This window comes from Kwoniella shivajii, chromosome 3 (assembly GCF_035658355.1).
Source record: "Kwoniella shivajii chromosome 3, complete sequence".
Classification (NCBI taxonomy): Eukaryota; Fungi; Basidiomycota; class Tremellomycetes; order Tremellales; family Cryptococcaceae; genus Kwoniella; species Kwoniella shivajii.
Window position 1 is genome coordinate 12,486 of NC_085910.1, and position 17,251 is coordinate 29,736.

Below are 17,251 nucleotides of genomic sequence, written 5' to 3' on the forward strand. Positions count from 1 at the left end.
CGACAGTTCAATGGAAATGCAATGTTGGATTTCATGTATTTCTATCAGAAAGGACCGGATCCAGAACACGTTGTTCCTATATGTATGCAAGTATATACGTTTATATGCACGATCCAAGAGGGTTTGAAAAATCTCCCAACTGATATCTAAGCTTTGAATTCCTCTTCAAAATCTCCTTTCTTGTCCATATGTTCGCCATGAGCTATTTTTAGAGCCTCCTCGTGCATCCTTTTTTCAGCTTCTTTATTAGCTTCCTTGATGTGATCTGGATCATACACGACAGCGGCCTCCTCTGTGGTCAAACCTTTGGTCTCCCGGAGCATAAACCAGAACAGCCCGATGTAGATGAGGTCTACCGCGACGTAGACAGCGTAGTATTTCCAGCTGATGGCACTGAGAGCGACAGGGTTGGCAAATTGATTGAAGGATTGAGCACAGTTTTGAGATAAAAGGAGCAGAGCAGCAGCTTTGGCTCGGAGAGCCAGTGGACATATCTCGGGGACATAGAGCATGGGTAGAGGGGTGAGTGCGAGGGAGTAGAAGCCCATAAAAATGAAGATGAAGGGAATCATTGCCACACCAGTCGCTTGGTGGTGTGTAGTGTTGTATCCACCCGCGAGACCGAGAATCATGATGAAGGAACAGAACATGCCAATAATCGAGGTGAGGAAAAGATTTCGTCGTCCAAAGCGTTCCACCAGACTGGCTCCAAACATGGAAATAAACCAATTCCAGATCGCGAGACCGCCGTTGACGCCCGTGGTTTGCGCTGGTTTGGTCACACCGACAGTCTTGAGTACAGGGACCAAGTAGTACTGCACGACACCGTTTCCAACCCATTGGGTGGCGGTACCAAGAATGATGATGACAAAGAATCGGCGTAAATTTCCTCTAGTTTGGAACCAATTCATCCAAGAGGATTCTCCGGCGAGTCTCTCTAATTCCACGGACGCTTTGATTTCTCTCATCTCGAGAAGCACAAGCTCATCGTCCATCTTGCCGTTCGCGCTGGGTACTCATCTATCAGCACTTGTATATTCTGGAGGTCAACTCAGGTACAAGCTCACTGATATGTGGCCAGTATCTTGTGGGCTTCTTCAACCTTGCCTTTCCTAACGAGCCATCGAGGGGATTGAGGAATGAACCAAGCTCCAAGACCAAGCAATAGAGGGCCAAAACCTTGCACAAGGGTTGGAACTCGCCAAGCCCATGAGCTGGAACCACCGGGATAGTACACCATGGCGAATGTCAGCCACGCGGCGAAAATAGATCCGACCTGTTCCATCGATACGACAATTAGCTTGGAAGTCTCAGCTTGGAAACGCATTTAATTCTCACGTAGTAGGTTGTATTGAGGAAACCACCAGCATAGTGTCGAATACGGGGGTGAGCCAGCTCGGGTACCAAGGCTGCAGCGGTCACCTCTATTCATGGGTCAGCCAATGAGAGCAGAAATAAAGCAAGCGACGAGCTCACGAGCAGCGGCGGTACCGCAACCCAAAAGTACACGGGAACCAACGAGTTGAGCAGTGGAATGAGCAAAGCCTCCCAACAGCGCGCCAGCGAACATGAACAAGGCACCGAAATACTGTACAAGCTGTCAAGTCCTGATGCATATTGACCAGTCATGTCTGAAGACTCACAAGACCAATCTTTCGTCCATATCGATCGACCATCCAAGCGATCAAGAACGTGAGAGGAATTTTGGGACTATTAGGTGAGAATCAGAAGCATGTTCTTACTTGACTTAGCCAAAGCCAGACCTACAGATAATAACTAGCGGCGATCAGACCAAGTCTGGTACCGGTGGGCTTATTCTATGACCACGCGTCAGATCGGAAGTGTAAGTCGTGTTCACCAAATTACATACAAAGTCACGGTTCCATTCGGTCAAGGCTTGAAGTCCATTGAGTAGAGAACCATCGTAACCAAGTGAGTAGCTGTATTTCAGTCAGCTCAGGTATCGGCGTACATTCGTGAGGGTGCACGTACACAGCGGTGTAAAGGGTGATGATATGGACAAAGCCTGTAAGATATGTCAGTCACTGAACAGTCACCCAGTACCGAGCGTAGCTTACCAGTCCTCATACCAGGATCCTTCCACCATTTGGATGCCGTATTATTAGGCAGGTCAGAGAATTTCGTAGCCATTTTGCCAAGTCGTTTTGAACTAAGAGATTGGGCTGTTGGATGAATGGGGACGCCGCGGGGATCTTCAGTATCTACAGGAGACTTCTTATACTTTTCATGATGAGCTCGTGAGCCCCTATAGCACAGTTTTGCGATCTGGTTTTCCTCTGCTTAATTCCACGATCCGAAGCGGTAGACAATAACGATGTGCGAAGAGGAATAAAGCCCAAAGAATCGTTTGAGTGCACGGAGAAACTCCGGTAGACGTATGTTTGGCTGAAAATCTACTATATACCATAACAAGCAATTCTTGTCTAGGGCTCCATTCACCTCCGCATTGGGTTGCTGACAACCCGTCGACTCCCGATGACAATTTCGGTTTTCCCAGCTCGTTTGAGCGGTTATACCGGTCCGATGCAAGGGTCACGCGGTTACAGCTGCCGAGGTTTCGCCGTTCTCTTGGCTTCTTTGTTTGTCCGAAGACCTTTTTGCACCTTAGTGCGAAGCCGATATCGTTACAAGGTAAAACCGGTTTCGCTGCATTGAACAAGAAGAACATGAGCGAAGTTATCACAGGGAGATATATACTGGTTGACATACTTTCACACTACCCGAAAGGCTTGCTGCTTTTGAACTATTCTACAACGACCAGAAGAAGTCTCACCCGTCATAGATAATCACCATGACCAAATCGGCTGTAATCGACCCAGAGACTGTGTTGCAGAGTCTCTCGAGTGAGGAGAAGATAGCTTTATTAAGTGGAGATGACATGTGGCATACAGTGCCTGTAGCTAGGTTGGGTGTACCTCGTGTGCGAGTGAGTGAGCTTTGATGCATCTGTGAAATCATGTGTGAAGCGTTGCTGATGATACATACAGTGTAGTGACGGTCCTGTGAGTTTTGGAAGATTGAAGCCATCCCCATCGTTGCTAAGTAGCTCATCAACGGAATGTAGAATGGTGTACGAGGAACAGCATGTGAGTGCTTGTTTACTTTGATCGCGTCCTGACGCATCGTAGGGACAAATGGTGCACCTGCATCGTGTTTTACAGCAGCCACGGGTCTCGCGGCCTCGATGGATTTAGATCTTGCTCGACGGATTGGCGAAGCTTTGGGAGAAGAATGTCGCGCTCGAGGTGTGCACTGTCTGCTCGGCCCTACAACCAATTGCCAAAGGCATCCTTGCGGTGGACGAGGGTTTGAGTCTTTCAGCGAAGGTACGTCGAAGCTGGCGCATTTCACGCAATCATGAGGTAAGATATCACTGATTCTGTGTGCCATTGTTACAGATCCTTATCTTTGTGGGCACATCGCTCTGTCATGGATAGAGGGTGTACAATCCAAGAAGGTCATGACTTGTGAGTGTCCTCGTTCGCTGCTGTCCAGCCACCCTGCGTTGTATCAGCATATCTGACGTGTTTCTCGACAGCTCCAAAACGTAGGTGTCTTAGGTATCGACTACAGCTAACCAAGTAGACTTTCTCGCCAATGAGCAAGAGTACCTTCGTCGAAGCAACAATTCTGTCATTGATGAAAGGACCATGCATGAAATATACTTGGAACCTTTCCGAATTCAATGCAAAGCTAGGCCTTCCGTCTTTGTGAGTGATGAGCTTTTCTTGTGTTCTTGTTTGCGTGACAATATATATGGCAATCAAGAGCTGATGGTACTCCTAGATGTCAAGTTATAACCGGGTCAACGGCCTCCACGTAGCCGAACATCCTTTCCTGCTTCGAAAAATCCTTCGAGGGGATTTCGAATTCAAAGGAATGATTATGTCCGATTGGAGCGGAACCTATTCCTCTTCGGAAGCTGTCAAGGCATCTCTGGATTTGGAGATGCCTGGACCAGCATTGATGAGGGGATCCAGCTTAGAGAGAGATATCATAGGAGGAAAACTGGTACCCGAGGATATCGATGAATGTGTATTGCGGGCAAGTCACTTTTCCTGTTCCAGCTGAGGCCAGGAAGCTTCATCTCCTGCTTCACACGCTGTTTGTGTCGTCACCTTGTCCCCTGATTTGCGTTCTCACATCCACCGACTACAAAGAGGGACTGACGTGCGCCATATTTTCAGGTACTCCATTACGTCCGTGAAGCACAGCAATCAGGTATTGACTTTGAGAAAGAAGAGGATACAATCAACACTCCTAAAGTACGCGCTCTATTGAGAGAGGCTGCACGCTCTGCTGTTGTCCTCTTGAGAAACGACCATGGGGTCTTGCCCGTTTCAGCGTCTAGCAATACGAAAATCGCCGTCATCGGATCCAATGCGCGTACGGCTGCTTACGCTGGTGGAGGAAGTGCTAATCTTGCTCCAACCTATATTGTCACGCCTTTAGAAGCGATTTCAAAGTATGCCGATGCTCACAATGCCAATGTCGAATACACCATCGGTTCGGATGCCTCCAGATGGACTCCTTTGTTGACCCCATTCATTCATCATCCTCAAAGGGCAAATCAAGTGGACCTGGCGTACAGTGTGACTTCTACGATGAAAAGTAGGTTTTCTGTCAGTATGTCTTGGAGGAAGCTAAACAGCGGCTATATCAGTCCTTGGGAAAACAGTGTGAAGCCTCTTTTCCAGAAGTTCAACAATTCAGCGTTCTCATACTTCATCGACGGGATCCCAAAAGAGATACCTGTTAGAGGATACGTTTCGGTATGTCAAGAGGAACATTAAAGCGGTACGAACACTAACTAGAATGGTGAACCATCAGCTCAAGACCATCTTCACTCCCGATGAGAGCGGGACTGTGAGTGCAACGCTTGTATAGCAGCGCTGACGATCTAGTGGGAACTTGGTCTAGGTGTTGCTGGTCAAGCGGATTTATATCTGAATGGAGTGAAGATCATCGATAACTCAACTAATCAGAAAGAAGGCTTACTCTTCGTAAGTGTGATCTCTCGAAGCGCGTCTTTCGTCCAGTGCTTCGTTACGAATGTGTGCTGATTATTCACTCTCAGTTCAACACGGGAGCAGAGGAGCGTACGGGTGAGGTAGAGGTCGTCGCTGGAACTTCTTACCAGATGGAAGTCCGATTCTCCAATTTCAAACAGCTCAACGCCATGTCTCCATATGTACGTCGGATTTGAGAGTATAGTTCGTATGCCCAACACATAGCTGACCTGACTTTCAGACGGGACGCCGGGGTGGAATCAGAATCGGAGGACGGAAGAAACGCGATCCTCAATCAGAGATCGAGAAAGCAGTCCACTTGGCCGCTAATTCCGATGGTATGTTAGCGTTGGAAGGACTGTACCCTATCGCGATATCCTTGCTGAATCCATGTTCAGTGGCTATCGTATGTATCGGCACCAACTCTGAGTGGGAATCCGAGGCCTATGACCGTGAGGATATGAAGCTTCCGCCTGGCACCGATGACCTAGTCCGGGCCCTGCTTACCGCCAAACCGGACACTATCATCGTGAATCAGTCTGGTATGCCAGTAGAAATGCCTTGGTTGCAATCTGCCCCCACCGTTATCCAAGCTTTCTTTGGAGGTAATGAGTGTGGTACGGCCATTGCAGACGCCATCTTTGGCATTATCAATCCAAGTGGAAAATTACCTGTCACTTGGCCTAAGGTTGTCGAGGATTACCCGAGTCATAAAGATTTTGGTCATCCTGTTGATACCGTGTATTCGGAAGGTCTAGGGGTAGGATATAGGTTCTTTGACAGGAAGGGTCGCCCATCGAGTGCTTTCTCATTCGGACACGGATTGAGTTATACTACATTCCAATTCAGGCAAGTCATCAGTTTACCCTCAAACTCGTTTGACTAATTGTGATACGATTTTCAGCGATCTATCTGTCAAACAATCTGAATTCGGAGCGAAGATCGGACTCACCATTACAAACACTGGTAAACTTGCTGGAGCTGAGGTAGCACAAGTGTATGTGCATGACCTTGCACCCACAATAGAAAGGCCCGAACACGAATTGGCCGGACTGGTCAAAGTCTTCTTATCGCCTGGCGAATCGAAACAAGTCACGTTGAGTCTAGATGTAGGTGTTTTGTCTAGAATCCTTGATATTATCTGACTACTATATGATACCAGCACAAGGCATTCTCCTTCTACAGTGTTCAAGAGAAATCTTGGATCGGTAGAAAAGGTGATTACGAGATCAGGATCGGCTCTTCTTCTACTGAGATTCACCTTTCGGGACCTGTTCATTTACCACAAACTTTCAAGTGGATCGGTCTTCAAAAGCCTGTTGTATGCCAAGCCAGCTGGGTATAGGGGCGAGCTCGCCGTTTCCACAGGCTATCTTGCGGTTGCGCAGTAGTACAATCATTTTATGTATGCATAGATATAGATCTTAGAGACTTGATCCCTTCATTCAGCGTCAACCTTAAGCGCTTCTACCAATGATTACAGTCAGCCGTTTGTGCAACATTGCATGAATGCCCTGGTCGTGTGAGATATCCACATGGTGGATGGCGGACATTGAACAGTGCGGGGCCTAGATGCCTAGCTGCTGGGAAGATCTGACTCGTTGATGTCTCTCACAGAATCTGTGTATATACTGTTTAGCGCTACCTGCGCATGTTGTATCATTGACAGGGGGAGCTTACCTGCTCGATTTCAGAAAGTATTCCCAAGAAGTCGAGTAGATATGCCCCTTCTGCGCTAACGGGATTGCTAGCATCTAACGCATCCAAGAGTGATACAGCTACGTATCGCACCTTGTTCACCAAGGATGGACCGTTAACAGCCAGCTGCAGTCATGGTCAGCCGAATACAAGAGATGTGCTTGACGGTTTCACAAAGACGTACATTCTGAATTGGTATACTAAGTATCCGAGTAAGCATGTCAAACTCATATGGACGAGACAATCACTCACTTGTGGAGTGCTTTCAGTAGATCCAGGACGATGTTCTCATATTTATCCTTTCCATCGGTGAAGAGCGATACCATCTTTACAGTAACTGGACAATTTGTTAATTTGCGACGTGGCAACATTTTATGGTTGGTACATACCTGTTGTAGATGCTTCACCGGACGGATGAACTAACTCGACGACTTCGTCTCTACACTTTCTATGTAGCAAAAGGGTTAAATGCAACTATTGAATGACGGGGACGAAGATAGGCTTACAGCAGAACGTATCTCGCCAGAGCATGAGTGATGTAAATGTTGCCCTTCAACACAAGGAAAGACTCTTTGGCCATCGAGCGGGTCTGATACGCTTGTGTAAAATACAGGTCAAGTTGAGCTAAAATATCTTGTCCCCATTCTTGATTCGTGTCCCTATCGACCTAAATAGTCAGCTACCTGTTCATACTCGTACGCTCGCGTTCGATCCACTCACGGTATTTCTAACGGGGCAGGAGTCTCATTCAACGCGAGATCTGAAGGGATATCCAAGAGAACTTTCGCAAGTTCACCGGATATTAAGTCGATTCGCCGCAAGTATGCTAAAACATTTTCTGGTGATAACGGGCTTTCCCTCCTAACGCTTCGTCTAAGAGTGAGGGCATCTCCAATGATTCTAAGTGCTTTTTTAGCTTATTGTTTTGACTTATGTATGAGGCGTCTCACCTGAATATCTTTGTTGCAATACTTTGCCTGGGCTTCAGCGAGGCGTCGGGACTGGACTAGGGGACCCACTCACTTGAAACCAGCGATAGTGGAGGTAGCGTGCATAGGGAAATCCAGATACTCCGTTCTGGTGATGTACTCATCATCGCTGATGGGTTTCTATTAGTATACTACCATTTTTGGAATGAACAGTAAGACGAGCGACAAATGGACCCTTCCTGACATTGTGATCTCCTTACTCACACTTCTCTTGGCATCATGGTATCGCATTCATCAGCAGCTAAGAATATAGGTCGATCCCTGAGGCAAGCTCTATGTAGTCGAAGAAGCTGAGTCCGTTGCACGACGATCTCAATAGCTGATTAAATAGACTCACGCGGATTTATCGGATGTAAATATCAGACCAAACATTCTGCGTCTTACTTCTGCACTGATTGGATCTATTTAACGATCTGTTCACATCAGCAAGGCTTTTCAACTGGAAGAACCGTTCCTCTCAGTCGTAAAGCTTCCTTACCTAGATTGATGTAGCTAGCTTCTCTGTGTAGGCCCAGCGATACACCAAGCTGTAAAGCTTCACCCAGGCAGGCCGCTATACATAAGACGCCTCAGCTTTCTTTTACAACTACCACAGTGAGATCACAGCCTTACATACCTTGTGCACCTAATCGGCCAGATACCAAATGATACACCGCATCCAAGAATCTAGTAATCACAAGTTCTATAGTGGGTGGATCATATGCGTTGAGGGAGACTAAACGAGATACTTGATAACACCTGTCTGCCATCTCACGGGCGGGGACATTGTTGATCGGCGGAAGCAAAGCTTTTGGGATCTAGCAAGAACTTTGGTCAGGATAGAAACTAAAGCAACTTGATATATTTGCCCCTTCGGCCAAAGCTCCAATATCTCGTCCTTTTTTGTCATACCGTCCTCGCGAACTTGTTTTTATTTTTGGTATTTGTACGGCCGGTCGCGATGATGAAACTCACCTGGACGATAGCAGAAGCTAGCACGCTCAGAACCAATGCCAAGAATACGGGATCCTTCTCATCCCTTCGATGTTCTACTTCCATCAGGAATGTAGGACGGTGTAAACAAGGAGTCAAAGGATGTACCTAATTTCTGATTAGCATATCCCGAGATCATATCAGTTGAAATGTGAAGACGTCAACAACTCACATAATCGAAGAAGAGAGAAAATGTACATGGCTATATCCCTGCCTAGCACGCTGTCCAGTGTATGAGGTCGTACATTCATATGAGATGATAAAGGGGATATCGGAGACGACGAAGTAAATGTTGTAGGCGAAGTAATCAGTCCTTCCCTTTTATACAGAAGCGACGACGAAGGAAGATTTACAGATGGCGGACTGGCAACACTCAGTCGTTTCCTGTCCCAGAAAGCGGATCAGCGACCGGAAGATTAATACTGACTGTCACCTTACTTCAGGTATTCACTCGGTGGCCCACGCTGCTCAACGTGTCAGCTGATACAGGCATCATAGTGAAAGCCACAACCTACTCTTTTGGGTCTCCAGGTAGTTGTACATTCTATTCCTAGATTTCCGCATTGCTGCAAATTCCACAAGATTGGATGATGAGCAGAGGCAAGGCAGGTATGAAAGCTCTGATACTCACTTTACACGGTGGAGGCTGTGCAGGCATTGTTTGTTCTGAAGCTGTCTCGCTCAAGATGATGCGGTCGCATCGTATCTTACGTGATCGACATGCATCACAACCTGATCAATCCATATTTAGCCGTATGATCGATCAGGAAGATAGAGGATAAGATATTCAGTATCACGCACTATTTAATTTCTTAGCAACTACATGGGTTGATGGAGCTTGAGATGACATCTACATGAAGTGTTGTCTTATGTCTTTGTCAGATTGATCCACGACGTATCATGAGTCTGATGTAGTAGAGGTTGTATGAGAAGACTAATGACAATCGTATAGCGTTTGCGGACAGTCAAATGCACTGATTGAAGGAGAAATGAAGAACAACAAAGGAACAAGAAGAGAGGAATGTGTAGGAGTCTGTTATAACCGGCTGCAGTGAGAGATAATTCATTACGTAAACAAAGCAACGTGGCTGCTAAGATTGAGAAAGCGTTTGATAAGTTACATATTTCATTTGGATACATGATTACCGTCTTCTATTATAATCAAAACAATTTGGAGTAAGGCTAGTCGTCCTTGTACGTAGTCTATTGTTGAAGGCTTTTGATTTCCGCTCTCAGTTCCAAAACTGTATTGGCGGAATGCAATGCATTCTACCCTAGTGATACCCTCGCCAAGTTTTCTTCTTGGGTAATAAGTAGCCTGGGTTGATGAAGTTGTATATGACGACGGCGATGAGCATCATCAACGCGTCCAAGATGTTCTGGTACATTTCTGTGGTCATCAAGTGGCCGGTCCATCCTTGGGTCAATTCAATCGATCGGTAGATACCTAAAGATATTGTATTCAGCAGAATGTCTAGTATGTAATGCAAGAAAATAACGAAATCACTCACCTCGAATGAGAATCATAGTACTACTGATTGCGACACCGACGAGGAGGATCCACCAAGCTCTGATGTGCTCGTGTTCACTACTTTGTTCTTCCCTAACATGTTGAGCTTCGGTATCTTGTTCAGGTTTACCTTGACTTTCTGTATCGACTTCAGTCAAAGTTTGTGCAGAGGATCTTCTTGTTCTCTTTTCTGTCTCCGTTGCGATCCGTCTCAATTGAAATTGATACGGTTTTTCTGCTGTGGCTCGGATGATGAAGTCCGCTCCCAACAGCATAAAGATACCCATGGATATCAATTGGAAGATGATACCAGCGACCATGATGTTGGTTGCTGAAGCAGTGGGAACTCCGTCACCAGCAGCGGCTGAAGCTTTTCCACCACCAATGGCTTGAAGCACAAGTGAGATGACATCTGCTGTGATGAATGTCGCGAAATACTGTAAGAGCGAGAGTAGACATCAGAACGTGACTGTGGAAGAGTTGACGAGGCCACTCACATATTTAGGCTTCAACAGAGAGTACTGGGGACCTAGTCTGTTGATCGCCATTCCAAGTACGACGTAGTCATAGGCAGAGAAGAACACTGGAGCCATGATCAATCTGCCATAAGTTTAGTCAAATTAGCTTGCCAAGTTGACCGTCGTAAAGAACACAACGCTCACTCACGTCGAAATTTGCATCAAAAATGGAGTCAGTAAAGTGACATTCTGACTTGACCAGTACCTTGCTGACCATCCCAAGATTTCGGTCAACGCGCCCAGTACTAGAGTGGGATACACAATCCAGTATCTAAATCTGAAAGCTTGGATGGAGTGGACGGCTAAAATACGCCCCCCAGGTTCAGTGTCGGGCCATATGGTAAAAGAAAATATGACTTACTGGCAGATACAGAGAAAAGAACAATGAAAGCAATGCACCAAGAGGCAGATGGAGTGTATCCGTAATTGGAACCATCGGTATGATTTTCGTCTGACATGTTGTTCTCTTTGTGCGGATGTACGATGTGATGATGGTATTGGGAAATTCGACTTGGAAGAGGACGTAAGATGCTTGTATGAAGAGTGAATCCGAAAGATGTGGGGGCAACTCAAACTGCAAGGCCTTTTAGCAGTCTTTTTATATGTCCGTTGGTAAGATATGGCACGAGTAGCCTCATGCCAAGATTTCTCATCGTCATAGTCTCTCACGTATATCTTGCGGTCATGTTGAGTTGAAGCCCCGTCGCCACCATGATAAGGGGTAATGATATGCTTGTCCCCGCAGATCGGTCTCCATCGTGATCACAATCTGCATCGCATCTCGGCTTGACAGACCTTTCGAGATCTCATGAAACTCGGAACAGGTACGAGTCACATCATACACATCGAACTTGCAATCGAAGTTACAGGGTTTTCGGGTATATAGCGTTCATTGTGCGGTGAGAGATGACCGCGATTTGTTTCCTCAATAGATCTGGTTACGTAAATCTGCGTAGTGATGTAATTGTGGTTATCGATGCCCGCTATGTCAGGGACGACTAACCCACGAGATACGATGGGTGGTACAACCGTGGGAACTCTCCAGCTGGATCTGTGAGATAGACTGTTTACGTCATCAGTCTCGTCTCTTGCAACGTCAAACCAATCATCCATGTCGTGTACCTAATCGTGCGATAAGATACCAGTAAACCGACCTCCCCCCTCGCACTGTACGGTCATATCGGTTCGCTATTAGCAAGACTTACCGCGATGACATCTCCACGCTCTTCCGGAGCTGCCTATGACTATCAAACAGGATCCTTATCGTTTCACAGAGACTCGCTGCCCAACGTCGCTCAGTCAGTCATAGCCGATCATCAACCACTCTCAACAATCGAGGTCGCGTCCAATTTAACCCCTACCTCCTTTACGTCGTTACGGAGGACCACTAGATCCTCTGTGAGTACAAGCTCTGCGGGGGATCCATCGATCCCCTCTATTGCTGGGAAGAAGACCAAGTTTGATGCATCGAAATATCAATATCATCCTTCGACACCGCCGCGTAAGAAGCTCAAGGTGGAAACAACAACCCCGATTTCAGTCAAGGCAGAAAACGTCACCGAAGAAAGCCCAAGAACACCAAAATCGGCCAGCAAAAAGTCTTTACCGCAGCTCGCTTTGGCGAAACCTCACCCAGCTCCGTTGCAATGGGAAGAGCAGTATAAGCTGATTGAGAGAATGAGGAAAGGGATCATAGCTCCTGTTGATGATATGGGTTGTGAGAGACCGAGAACAGTGATCAATGATGACCCCAAGGTAAGCTCTATGGCTGCAGTTTGATCAATCCTTTTACTTTTGGCCAAATCTCCCGTTTCGAACATCTCAATCATCCTAGCTGATTTCAGACCAGCACAGACTCTTAGATTTCATATTTTGATATCCCTTATGCTGTCTTCGCAGACCAAAGACCCCGTGACATCAGCAGCTGTCACAAACCTTCACGATACGTTGACAGGTGGCCTGACAGCCCGATCTTTGGCCAATGCTACTACAGAGACGGTGCAGACGTGCATCAACAAAGTTGGGTTTTGGCGTAGGAAAGCTGATTATATACAAGATGCAGCCAAGTATCTGTTGGAGAAAGAAAATGGAGATGTACCCAATACCTTGGAAGGGCTATGTGCTCTGAAAGGCGTAGGCCCGAAGATGGCATTCTTGGCGCTACAATGCGCTTGGGATATGTGAGTCTGAATTTCTCACTCAGGATTCCCGTCCGCCTTTTGTCGACTTTGACTGATCGTTCTTTACATCATCACAAAATAGTAACGCTGGGATAGGGGTTGATGTGCATGTACACCGGATCACTAATCGGCTGAAATGGCATAAACCACCAACTACCACACCTGAGGCAACTCGATTGAATCTACAATCCTGGCTACCTTCGAAACTGCATAAACCTATTAATCCAATGTTGGTTGGATTCGGTCAAGTGATTTGTCTTCCTGTCGGACCTAGATGTGACATTTGCTTGCTTGGACAAAATAAGTTATGTCCAAGTAGGATAACGAACGTGAAGTCGCAAGGCAGAAAAGAGGTCTTATATACTTTCAACAAGGAAGAGGACGATGAAATGCTACCAAAATTGGAGATTGGTTATGAAGGAGTGTTCCCTACAACTGGCTTGGTAAGAATGAAACGTGAGCCATCTCCAGAGCCAAGAGGGGTCAAGATGGAAAGAGATGTAGGATTAGAGGAACTTGTTGAAGAGCCGGGTATGGAGAAGGTGTACGAAGTACTGGAAGTGCTGGATAAAGTTGATGGTGCCAAGGGTGTCGATGGCGAATCGTTAAGTCGTTGACAACCGAGAGGAGCTTGATGCGCAAATAACACTGAATGATGAGAGCCTCTCGACCCGAAACATCTTCAAAGGTTGTATAATAATGGAACCGACGTGAACAACAACGATCTTGTCTCTGTAAATGCATGCATACGACTTGTAACGGTCATTGCACATCAATCCCTGGAGGGATACTATTCTTCTGATCGTTCCGGGGAACATCGCAACTCAAGCAGACCAATAGTGATAGAGTCTGTTTCCTCCGCAATATGATTCGATTATTGATCAGAATCAAATTTTGCATTCCAACCGTGCTTTAGTAATCTTATACTATTGAGATCCGCCCAAAGTCACATAAACCGAAGCACGATCGTAGTCATGGCAGATGTTCCAGTTTTGCGTCTGCTCGTCTTCAGAATGCGATGTGGGCCATAATTTACCTGTTGCTAGAGCTACCTTGACTAATGTCAACTCACCGGATACCAATGAGAATGACAAACGAACGTGATCTACCGCTATGTAGCAATGTCATAACATCAATCCAAAACGAGGAACTTGCGTTGCCGAAGATAAAATCGAACAAGGTCGAACGCTCAATGAACCACTCCGAAAGATATACCTGTGTCGATTAACTCGAGATGCTCCCCATGCACCTTGATGACGTCGAGGTGTCAGATCAAACGGAAAATCTTTGAGCACAAGAGATTTCGACCCCAAATTGGCTTAGGGTAAGGGATGTTGACTCCCTTTAATATACCATCGAGGGAATTTTAGCTTGTGAGACCATATTCGTTAGTATGCTTCGCCATCCCTTCGGGCGTGGAAGTACAATGCGCCCATCGGTCCAACCTTAAATGTTGCACATTTGTTTAAAGATGACTTTTAGTACGATACTAAGCGCTGATACTGTTGAGCCGTTGTGTCGCTCTTGTTTGAAACCGGTCAACGCCCAAGAAATATGTCACGGGTATGCATAGGAGATCACGCTAACCCATAGGGTAGACCCCTACTTCGGCATCGGGTGGAAGTGTGAATCATCCGTTCCTGGTGTACATCTGCTTACAATCAACGAAGACTGCTGTCATCGTGTTGAGGATTTTTCTAAGAACGTAGGATTGGATTCCAATTCAACTTCAATCGGTAAAAGCTTGATGCCCCGCGATATAGAGGGGTAATGCCATCTTCGGCAAAAAGCCGAAGGTGCTCGCATGAACGGAGATAGCTTGGAAGGAGTAGCATGGTCGTGGTAGCATCCACAGGTCTCGCACTGTCAGGGAAGATCGCGAATATTCGATATCAGTGGTACGGATCGGATGTTTCCTGTAGAGAGGGATATTCAGTTCGAGCCTTCTCTCAAGGGAGAGGACAGGAAAAAGAGGACAAAGTGGTGGTGGTGGAAAAAGGCCAACTGAGTTACGCGAGGATTTGGTCGGAGACTTACGTTGACAAGCCATGCAATCATCATCTTTCTTATATTGAACTTTCTCAAACACCTCGCCCACGAGTTCTTTCCCGAACCCTTCTCTCATAGGTAGATCTTGGGGAAGTCCAGCTTTCACGGCGCCCTTCACTAAATCTAAGACCTCGTCATATCCCACTCCCGATTCATCGTCATCATCTCTGACCAATTTTGTCAGAACATGTCCTTCTGTGTTGACGAAATTCCACCTCGTGTTATGAAGTACCGAAGTGGCATCAACCCCGGATGGAAAGAGATTTTTATGGCTGTACCCAGCTGCCAAGCTCTATATGACCATAGAGGACCGGGCAGATAGGTGGCATTTGGACCTGGATGATGTAGGACGGGATGGCTTGAGTTTCCAGTTATATGCGATGCAAATTGATATGAATTTCGACAATTGGGCAATGACGGTAATACTTGATGTACGACATTGTGCACGCAAAATTCTCTTATATCTGACCAATGATCGTCTTCGCGCAATCTGTTCAGTCTCCTGACCAGTTGGTATTGTCCAGGTACGGTCAAATCGCGATGTTCTTCCCAGTCTTCAGCTCTAAGGGATCGGAAAGATACACATAACTTGGCAGGCGATGAAGATAAAGTCAAAGCTTCTAGTAAAGGCGGATTGCGCGGTCTATCATATGTCGCTGGAACCCAGGTTCTTACATCATCCACAGCTTGAGCGAGAATCACAACGGATTCAAGAGACGGAAAAGCTCGAAATGGAAGATTTTGAACGAAGGCTGCAAAAGTATCGGAGACTGAATCGGATGGGAGGGAATGAATGACTATCTTTCGGACATGTCGGAAGGATGTGAGCCGGCGCACAGCTGTTTTCGAGTAATGATGGATGTCTCCGCTGGATGCGACTCTCTCTAATTCTATCTCAGAGGCCACCACATTTGACTTGTTGAAAATAAGTATCCCATCCGATTTGGCATGTTTGATTTGAAGTGACTGGTATAGAATGGGTGTCAGCCCAGAATGCAAATCTTTAGAGCACCTAAGAATGGTTGCAGTGGTACCCAGAGAATCATCGTTGACCAGAATAGATGTGATGCGGCGAACGATGTCGATTGGAAGAGGATCCCTGGAGATTCGGTCCGGGAAGAATTGACTTTTGAAGGTATTGGTGCTTTGGAGTATGGACACCAAGGGGCGAAGTAAGAGGTATGGCTATTGGCATGGTGGGTGAAAAGGCCAATATGCTTGACAATGGGTTGCGAGGAGATGTAGAGGTGCGAAACCTAACATTTCCATCCCTTTTGTCCATCCTTTATAGGGATTTGATGGATTGGATGTTTGAGAGTGTACCATATTTGGGAGAAACGAAACCGATCAACGCGTAAAATCAGACGATGTTGCGCGACACGAATCGGCCGAACTTTCAACCGGCCGATGAGCCATCTTTACCTTAGTTTATCAGATTAGATCCTCACTTCGAAGTCATCGATGTTCTTTTGGTACCACTAAGCGAGGCGTTACACGTGCTTATAGCGACATAATTAACCAGGTCGACGAAAGTCTCTCTACTTGATGGTAACTGAGCGGGACCAGCTATCTACAAGGCGTACTAAGCATCCTTTCGGGTCCGATAATCTTCCCCAACACTTCAAACCGAACAGTATAACCGAACAATGTCCAGGAGTATTCATGTTCCATTCAAATTTCTCTGACTGTAGAATGAACACCCTCTTTGCCGCCACACACCGGTTGACCATCAGGGTGATGAGCAGGCTTGGCAAGCAACTCGCCTCGACTCACATTGACTTTCTCGGTGACTCAACTCGCTCTAAGTAGGAATAGCAACCGAGACAGGAGCTTGAATAAAAGGCCCTTGATCTTTCTGGGAAGAGCCAGTTTGACCTAACGAGACAACGTTTCCTAGCTCGTCTGAAGAACTCAAGATTGAGAGATGCTTTTTATACCCTCATGGTGCAATTACATGGAACCAATTGACATGCATTGTTCCATTCATTATTCGACAATCATTCATCGCCATAGGATTGATGTACATATATCATCGATTTATACAGCCGCCCACGAGGAAAAGGGAATTTCTGAAGGTCTGGACACCCTAAGAAGCTGAAGTGAACGTGTAAATGTCCGGACGGTAATCACAATCTACCCAGCGGATCGATGTTGTTCAATCATGCCAACCATTGTTGACTGTCGTCCTGACGAAGATCATAGATACGACGTGTCGGCGCCGAACCATTTCTCTGATCTCCGACAGAGGCTACAGACCTGAACAATCGGTTTGCCACTCACATCAACAGCCTAACGGGGCAACCGC

General features: G+C 46.4%; 6 protein-coding genes across 6 annotated transcripts; 2 read left to right on the top strand and 4 right to left on the bottom strand.

Moving 5' to 3' along the window:
- Positions 1–146: 146 nt before the first annotated feature.
- On the bottom strand, positions 147–2,151 carry IL334_002231 (uncharacterized protein; the record flags this gene model as incomplete). The annotated part of the gene is made up of 9 exons (XM_062933977.1): positions 147–1,008; positions 1,068–1,276; positions 1,339–1,424; positions 1,477–1,588; positions 1,644–1,710; positions 1,768–1,817; positions 1,871–1,940; positions 1,993–2,026; positions 2,079–2,151. The coding sequence occupies 9 exons, from the start codon at positions 2,149–2,151 to the stop codon at positions 147–149; spliced, it is 1,563 nt and encodes a 520-aa protein (XP_062790028.1).
- A 661-nt stretch (positions 2,152–2,812) lies between these two features.
- On the top strand, positions 2,813–6,375 carry IL334_002232 (uncharacterized protein; the record flags this gene model as incomplete). The annotated part of the gene is made up of 17 exons (XM_062933978.1): positions 2,813–2,947; positions 3,009–3,023; positions 3,086–3,107; positions 3,150–3,347; positions 3,420–3,488; positions 3,595–3,731; positions 3,808–4,065; positions 4,209–4,511; positions 4,586–4,632; positions 4,685–4,793; positions 4,852–4,887; positions 4,983–5,024; positions 5,099–5,212; positions 5,272–5,368; positions 5,429–5,879; positions 5,935–6,139; positions 6,193–6,375. The coding sequence occupies 17 exons, from the start codon at positions 2,813–2,815 to the stop codon at positions 6,373–6,375; spliced, it is 2,421 nt and encodes an 806-aa protein (XP_062790029.1).
- Positions 6,376–6,641: 266 nt separating this feature from the next.
- Positions 6,642–9,539, bottom strand: IL334_002233 (uncharacterized protein; the record flags this gene model as incomplete). Its single annotated transcript, XM_062933979.1, has 19 exons — positions 6,642–6,650; positions 6,711–6,854; positions 6,913–6,928; positions 6,981–7,065; positions 7,118–7,176; positions 7,235–7,387; positions 7,449–7,628; positions 7,752–7,826; positions 7,922–7,990; positions 8,055–8,118; positions 8,196–8,270; positions 8,334–8,514; positions 8,672–8,797; positions 8,862–8,891; positions 8,935–9,073; positions 9,128–9,153; positions 9,205–9,255; positions 9,321–9,421; positions 9,491–9,539. 19 exons carry the CDS (start codon positions 9,537–9,539, stop codon positions 6,642–6,644), a joined length of 1,632 nt encoding a protein of 543 aa, XP_062790030.1.
- A 424-nt stretch (positions 9,540–9,963) lies between these two features.
- Positions 9,964–11,175, bottom strand: IL334_002234 (uncharacterized protein; the record flags this gene model as incomplete). The annotated part of the gene is made up of 5 exons (XM_062933980.1): positions 9,964–10,136; positions 10,201–10,636; positions 10,697–10,799; positions 10,866–11,019; positions 11,079–11,175. The coding sequence occupies 5 exons, from the start codon at positions 11,173–11,175 to the stop codon at positions 9,964–9,966; spliced, it is 963 nt and encodes a 320-aa protein (XP_062790031.1).
- A 751-nt stretch (positions 11,176–11,926) lies between these two features.
- IL334_002235 (uncharacterized protein) lies at positions 11,927–13,514 on the top strand (the record flags this gene model as incomplete). The annotated part of the gene is made up of 3 exons (XM_062933981.1): positions 11,927–12,472; positions 12,572–12,897; positions 12,980–13,514. 3 exons carry the CDS (start codon positions 11,927–11,929, stop codon positions 13,512–13,514), a joined length of 1,407 nt encoding a protein of 468 aa, XP_062790032.1.
- A 1,249-nt stretch (positions 13,515–14,763) lies between these two features.
- On the bottom strand, positions 14,764–15,992 carry IL334_002236 (uncharacterized protein; the record flags this gene model as incomplete). Its single annotated transcript, XM_062933982.1, has 4 exons — positions 14,764–14,813; positions 14,935–15,113; positions 15,179–15,912; positions 15,981–15,992. The coding sequence occupies 4 exons, from the start codon at positions 15,990–15,992 to the stop codon at positions 14,764–14,766; spliced, it is 975 nt and encodes a 324-aa protein (XP_062790033.1).
- Positions 15,993–17,251: the final 1,259 nt, after the last annotated feature.